Raw genomic sequence first — 7,953 nt, 5'->3', positions numbered from 1 at the left:
ATTTTTATGAGATTGATCGGAATACCCGCATGTGCACCGCTTCCTCATTACACACACCACTCCTTTTCTGTGTCCAGAATTTTTTATCCCAACCCAATCTATAATTAATTACCATTCTCTACGTGTAACCTAAAGAGCGCGTATCGGTTTAAGAAGATAACGTACGTGGCAGTCTTTTGAGTCCCCCAATAAAAGCCGTTTGGTTAAACGGCTCAGATTTTTGTCGACTTATGTCCCAGCCCACAGCATCTCTATCTAAACCCCACTAACCCTAAACCAGAGTCACTTTAACTCAACCCAACTCTGGTTAGGTTCAACCATTTAAAGCTCAATAAATAAATAAATAAAATCTTTTAAATCCCCCTCTCCAACTATAAATACATAGCTTGAGTGGAGCTAGGTTTGCCGAATTAGATAGCCAAACGCGGCTTATACAAAAACAGCTCTCTCTAGACTCTCTCCCATTCTCTCTCCATACTTCCCCTTTCTACTTTCCTTACTGTAACTGAAATGGCCACATCAACTAGAAAATCAAGCGGAGCGGTGCTTCGCTCCCTCTCTCCTTCCGGAAGATTCTACTCTTCGCATTCGTCATCGTCTTCTGCTTTTGCTTCGTCTAGCTCCAGCTTTTCGTCACGATCCACCACTTTCTTTCACAGATCTACCTCTCCAACGCGTGTCAATCTCTACGGGTCGGCTCCGTCGGCTCCGTCCGTACGTTTCTCACTTGACCGCCCGGGTTCTCCAGGCCGGTCCATCTCGGTGTCTCGCAATCAGATGGTGAAGAAGCCGACCAACAATCCGTTGTCGAATCGCAAGAGGACTTGTATGTGTTCGCCGACGACACATCCAGGTTCGTTTCGGTGTAGTTTGCACAAGAACTTCAACAACAATCACTCGGTGTCATATCCGTCCAACCGATTGAATGCTCGGAGGTCGGCGATGACCAACTCGCTGGTCCGAATCGGAACGGTTGAAGGCGATTTGGTGAAGAGAGCTTTGGCGGCTCTGATTCGACCTTCGTCTCACCAGCAGCGGAGGCGTACGTCTTTTCAGCCTAGGCCGAGTCGGCTCTCGATCATGTCAAACGCCGACGATCTGTGATGAAATCAGTGTACGTTGATGAATAAACTCCCAGATATCATTATTTTCTCAAAAATTGTAAGTTTCCGGCGACGGAGACGACAGATCCCGGCCGCAGGCGGTTTTGTAATGCCCAGCACAGGCGGTGTAGCCGGTTTCAGATCCCGGCGAATTTGTTGGCAGTAGACCCGGTGGAGGTCGGCACGGACTAGTTTTTGGTGTACTCCGGTGACCGAGACACTGAAGATCCAATTACAGGACTATAATACTTTGTGTACATAAATATAATATATACATATATATATATATAAGCCTTTTTAAGGCAAATGAAGCAGATTTGGACTTGAATTCCATCTAAATGACCTTCAAAACTAAATTTAAAACCCAGATCAATTAACATGAGATCAATTTTGTTGAAGTCGATTACAAAAATGGTTTCATATCGTGTTGAATGACCATCCACAGATCAGTTCGTTCCATCGTCGTCTGTGTTGCGTTCGTTGTGTGACGATGATAATTTGGACGCCCTCCGTTAAGATTGACGGTTGAGTTGACGTTTTCCGTTTGCCCTTGGTTTGTGTGTATTTTGTGAGGTTTAGCAATAGTACAGCAGAGGATTCATCGTACTGGTATTCACCGTATACTCCTTATGCGTATCTTGGAGGTGTGTATTTCCTTCATTTCTTGTTTATTCTTTTATTTTCCTAAAAAAAAAAAAAATTCTTATTCAATTCTTATTGTTTGGTGCTCTTGCAGGTTCATATGTACAAATTTGGATGCCAAGAAATGTTTAAATCTGACTTTGGAGAACATGAAACCGTGGGCCACGGAACCACGGGAAAAATAATAAACAATGGACCAGGGGTGACCGAGACAGCTTTTTAGATGAAAAAGATTTGCACTTGATTCCCTAAGTAACTTAGCCAAAAAAGAAAAAAAAAGAAAACAAAAAATACTTGAGGAGTACCTAATTACTCAATATAAAATTAAGATAAAATACAGCAGTATGTTTTTTTAGATTTGTTAAAAGAACATTATGATAAAAGTTATTTGTTTTTTTTAGACAAAAATACTGTTTGAAAATTGAAAAGTGAACAAGGCATTATTGAAGCCGGTACATTTTTTTAGGTTTGTCCAATGAACATTTAGATAAAAGTTATTTGTTTTTTGGATAGTAATACTGTTTGAAAATTGAAAAGTGAACAAAGGCATTATTGAAGCCAACCGGCATAAAAAATTAATCAAATTGTCTTTTGATTATTTAGTTGATTTTTTTTTTTAATTTTATAAGTTAATAAATTAGATGAAATTATCCTTTATAAAAAAACAGTTCTAATGATAGGAATATAAACTATATATATATATATATATATATATATATATAGATTAATAAATTGGACGGAAGTATTTTTGTGTGAATTAATAATAAAATTTTGGTAAAAAAAAACTATTTATTTTTATTCTAACATAATTTTTCAAAATAACAAAATTGATAATACACAATTTTTCAAAATAACAAAATTGTATATTTCAATTCTGAAATAAATTTTCAAGAAAGTACCTGTGTGTGAATTAAGAACAAAATTTTTGATTAAAAAAAACTATTTGTTTTCATTCTAACATAATTTCTCAAAATAACAAAATTGATAACAAAATTGTATATTTCTTTTGCTATAATAAATTTTCAATTTCTTACAAAAAGAAGAAAGTTTAACCAATCTAAAAGGTTGTCTATTGGTGTAATGAACTTGTCATTTTTCTCAAATTTTACGAATGAATTTTTTCTATTGAATTTTCTTTTCTAAGTTCGGTTACTCATCACTTAGTGTCATCTCGAGTGCTTGAAAATGGTTTTCGAGACTCTTTCCACTGGATTGACAACTTCTTTTAAGAACTGAGTCATTTCCACATTTTCACTTTTTGGACACTATTCACTTTTCGTCTTTTTCTTGTTTGTCACTTTGTTGGCACAACCTCAATTTTCGTGTTCGGAGTTGAGTTTTAACTTCACAAGTTTTCATTCCAGTTGATTTCTTCGAAATACGTAACTTTACGTTTGGAGAAAAGCTCGCTGGTTATCTTTCTCCCGTAGGGGCGTGGATGAAAAGATTCTTCAGAAATATTAATATTTCTTGTGGTATTTTTCGTAAATATCTTTTGAAGATACTTATCTCAGGAGTTTTTAAGAAATATCTTTTGGAAGATATTTTCATTTTGGGCAGTTTTGCAGTTGTCCTTTCTTGGAGGGGCTATTGTGCAATTAATGAAAGTTATTACAAAGTGCCTCATTTTGAGCCTGGATACTCGTACGGGATTCATTTTCACTTTTCGTCGAGTCGTGTACTCTTAGAATTTCCTCCCGGTCATTTTCTTCAATTTTAGGAATTTCAATCCCGGTTGCCTCCGAATTTGTTCGGGGCATATCTTTTTGCACGAGATTTGGTTTTCGACGCTATTTATTCTGTTGTTCATTTTTTTTCATTTCGATTCTTTTTCGTTCACGGTGTTTTACCGTTTGAGCGCGTCTGCGCAGATTCTACTTTTCCGGACCCGACGGGACCTGTTAAGGGCACTTTTAGGGTTTTTCCTATAAAGATAGGGTGAAATAAGAAAAAGTCAACTTTTCCTCTTCTTCTCCTTCTCTTGGCCAGCAGCCATGGCAGCCTAAGGGGTTGGCACCTTCTTTCTTCCTTTTCCACCTTCTTCCCCTTTGTAAAATGCCGTAACGCCTTAACGTTTATCGTAAGCCTTGGCGGGACGATCCTTTCCCCCTTATTAGAAGCCGGTTTAGACCATTTTTGAGTTCGGGTTTTGAGTTTCATGGTGCCTCAAAGGTGATAGTTGTTTCCCTCGTTGTTCCCGACATAACCTAGAAGTATCGTCGGATTTAGAGCGGTTTCCTTTCGGTAGGACTTGAAATTTCATCTCAAATGGAGGTAGGGGATATCTTAGGTTTATATAATTGTTGTATTGATTATTTTATAAGCTTATATAACTTGTATGCATGCCTATGTATTTTATCTAGAATTTAATTTAATTATTTTCTTTGTATAAGATTTAATTCTCATGGTTGTATATAGCTTGGAATTAAATTGTGGCATGCTATTAAATTAGGCCTTAATATATTCATTAACATATTAAATTGGGAGTATTTGAGTAAGTATTGAAACTTTTATTTAATTATTTTTTTGAATGAAAATTTAATTAAAATGGTGGCAACTAGTATGGAATCAACTTGTAATGTGATATTAAATTATGCATTGGTATATTATTTAACATGTGTGAATTTGAGAATATTTGGAATTGTTTTGAAATTTAGAGAAAATTAATTAATTAGATAAATTAATTTTATTTTAAGTGTTCTAATCACTTAATTAAATTTTTAACTTGATATTATTGATTCTTTCATATATATTAAATTGAGAATATTTGAATAGGTTTTAAAACTTTTATTTAATTATTTTCTTGAATGAACGTTTAATTTTCATGGTTGTATCTTGCATGGAAGTAACTTATAATGTGATGTTAAATTAAGTATTGACATGTTCCTTAACATAGCTTAATTTGAGAGCATTTGGATGAGTTTTAAAATTTAGAGATTTTAATTAAATGAATTAATTAAAATCTATTTAGTTCCAATGACCTAATTAAGTTTTCGAGTTAATGTATGTAATGATCATGCTATGTTGTTTAACATCTGTTAATTAGGGACTATTAGGATGAGATTGAAATCTAAGGAAATTAATTAGGCTATGTAATTAATTTTTGATTCTAGTGCATTAGTGACTTAACCAAGTATTTGACGTTGATTGAATGTTTAAATCATGATTTTAGACTTGTATTATATTCATGAGATTATATTTTCGATATTGGAACAATATTGCTATAGCATGTAACGAATCGCACATTGAAGATTTAACATTTTAAATGTCATTGTAGACTTGAAACTTTAGGACATGACTTGTGTGGTTTTATCTCTACTTGTGCGTGAATGGCGGTTTCTATTCATTATTTAATTTTGTATAAATTTTGAACTTATTTTGGAAACACTTGGGACATCACACAAGTTTGATATGGCCAGGGCAATGTCCTAGTATGGGGGATGGGAGTTCCCTCTACAAATATAGTGCGCACTTGGGTTGTTCCCGGGGGTTAGTAGCTCGAAGTAACTATTGACGTCTAGTGCGCACTTGGGTTGTTCCCGTGGGTTAGTAGCCCGATCAACTGCCACGTCTTGGTTTTATTCAGGGATTCGATATCCAAGATATTCCGCTATTTAATTTCTCGTTTAATTACAAGTTGGCAACTAATGCTTAATTGTGACTTGTGATTTTGGTATTTAAAGTTCTAAAATTGCTTTAGAGATTTGTGTATTTTGTATTTAATTTCAACCATTTAAGTAGTTGAGATGATCCCTTAGTTCACTTTGGAATATAGACGCTAGGTGGCGTAAACCACTTTAGATGATTTCGTATTTTAGATTTCAAGTTAATGACTTTGAGAATCTATATCTTGTTACTTTGTATAACATGGTTCTATATTGTTTGAAATGCATGAATGATGTGATTTATACTAGAAATGATCTAAGGTAGCTTAGGATGCTCCCTGAGTCTCACCTTTGACATATACGTTATGTGGCATGATCGTTTGAATTGATTTATATCAACTTAATAAGTTTGTAAAACGTTAGGTCTCTGCATGCTCATCTCCTACGAGTAGTTTTATGTTACTCACCCACGTAATGGGGACATTTTTTAGGTATATGAATCAAGATTTGGGGATCCACATTATGCTTTGATGATTTGTAGATTTGAAGTTCATGATTCATGCAAATGTTAGTCTGAAATGCTATTTGTATCTTTATATGTCAAAACTTGTGTATTTGGTTCTAAACATGTAATGTGTACATAAGTACACCTTTTGTAATGTATTTGACATGTATGTAATGAGGCCATGGGCCAAGTGCATTTAATATGTATTCTAAGCACTTTTACTTTCGAGCTTTATTGTTGAAAAATAGGAAAATGCCATGCTTTAACGTCATTACATTTGCATGGGTGGTGGGAAGTGAGTTTTAACACTTCCATAGGGTTTCTTCAATCATGCATGAAGTGTGGCTAAGGGCCAAACGGTCATTTGAATCTTTTTTTTTTTTTTTTTTTTATAATTTTAAGTTTTAAATTTCCTTTAAAAGTCCATTTTTAGGTATTTTTGTGCTTTAATAGGTCAAATTTTGTATTGAGCATTTACGGGGCCCATGGGTCATTCCCGCGCACTTAAATTTACTAAATACGTTTGCGTGGATAATTGTTTTAGCCTAGAAATGCATTTAGGGTCAAATAAACATTTGGTGTAAAGTTGCATTTTCATCGTTTTTGACTTAAACTGATTTAGGGGCATACTGGGCATTTCACAGTACGCTTTAAATTTTTATTTCGACATGGTCGGAAAGAAAACTTAATTTTAAGGAGGGTTTCTTCTTAGTGTTTTTGCAAAAAAAATCGTTTAAGGCTCCAAAATCAGCCTCAGTTCTGAAAAAATCAGAAAATTTAGTTGCTGTCAGCATTGCCTTGCCGGGTGCACAGCGTGCGAGTGCGTGCACGGGCGCGCATAGGCTTGCTGGCCTGGTGCTTTGGGCCGTCGCGACACCATTTCTTCTCCGAGTCCGTTCTTCCTTGTCCGGACTTTGAATGAGATGATTTTTTTTTTGAAATTTATTAATTTTTCGTTGTCTATCCAATGGTGTACTCGGCAGCACCTAAATCTTGCTGGAAATTATGATTTGGACCTTGGGGCTAAACTTGTCCGATTTTCCTTTTTAAATTGCTTCTGCTATGCTTTCTTTTGAGTTCCGTGACTTCATGGGAAGTCACGGATGTGTCGTGGGGATGATGTATATTTCTAGAGACGACGTTTCTATGTAAAAAGATCATTTTGCCCTTGGGGGCTTATTTGGTCTTTTTTTGATCTTTTTCTTCCGCGTTGTTCTCGTTGAGTTCCGTGGCCTCATGAAAGGTCACTTTGGCGTCTTAGAGATGCAATGCATATCTAGAGAGTTGGTTTCTATTTTCGCTTCTGCATTTGGATTCATTATTGGGTCAAATTTTAGTTCATCATAAGACGCAATGGCTTGAAAAACCAGGACCATCTCAACTTATATCTGTCAATGTTGTTCAATTTTGCATTAAAAATATTGTGAGAGATTATGGATGGGTTATCCAACCTCTGAATGATGTCTTTTAAGATCTAATTGATGCTACTGGGTGTTACTACACTGCGTAGCCCACAAGATTCGCTATTTTAGTTATTTAGTTATTTTTCATTTTTTTTGGTAATAACAAAATTGATAAACCTCATTTGTTAAAAAAATAAATAATAATAATTTCATTCTGCTGCAATTTCACAAAATAACAAAATTTTGGTAAAAAAAAAAACAGGAACAAAGAAAACAACATATCAGTAAAGAAAACTGGAACAAAATTTTATTGTAAAGAAAATAAAGAAAACCCCATATTTAGAAAACCCTATAACGAAAACCCCATATTTTATTTACAATATATATATTTTTTTGTAAAGAAAATCCCATTTTAGTAAAGAAAACAGGAACAAAATTTTGGTATAAAAAAATGGTCTAATATTTTGCAATTCACGGGTCTAGCGCCAAGTGCTTTAATTTGTGGCTCTAAACTTTCAAGGACAATTGCATCATTTTGACAGATCTCATATTTTGCAATAAATTTGACTTTAATTTTAAGGAGCAATTTTATTTTTCATATGATTTAAGACCATATTTGGATGAAATTTCTTTAAGGAGTGTTATTGTCCAAAAAATACGTAACTTTCATCTAAGTGTCCATCTGACAAACCTCT

The 7,953-nt window shown here is 34.7% G+C and overlaps 1 protein-coding gene across 1 annotated transcript; it reads left to right on the top strand.

Moving 5' to 3' along the window:
- The first annotated feature begins 389 nt into the window (after positions 1-389).
- Positions 390-2,257, top strand: LOC132277375 (uncharacterized). The gene has a single exon (XM_059779236.1). It carries the CDS (start codon positions 511-513, stop codon positions 1,102-1,104), a length of 594 nt encoding a protein of 197 aa, XP_059635219.1. The 5' UTR covers positions 390-510; the 3' UTR covers positions 1,105-2,257.
- Positions 2,258-7,953: the final 5,696 nt, after the last annotated feature.

This window comes from Cornus florida, unplaced genomic scaffold, assembly GCF_030987335.1.
Source record: "Cornus florida cultivar Cherokee Brave unplaced genomic scaffold, ASM3098733v1 CherokeeBrave_3.0.0_Hap2_Chr10, whole genome shotgun sequence".
NCBI lineage: Eukaryota > Viridiplantae > Streptophyta > Magnoliopsida > Cornales > Cornaceae > Cornus > Cornus florida.
Note: the sequence above shows the minus strand (reverse complement) of the source record. Positions and strands in the feature narration are given on the sequence as shown.

What these genes read in the sequence shown, in the direction of transcription:
- LOC132277375 (XM_059779236.1), top strand. Translation starts at nt 511, where the DNA reads ATGGCCACATCAACTAGAAAATCAAGCGGAGCGGTGCTTCGCTCCCTC.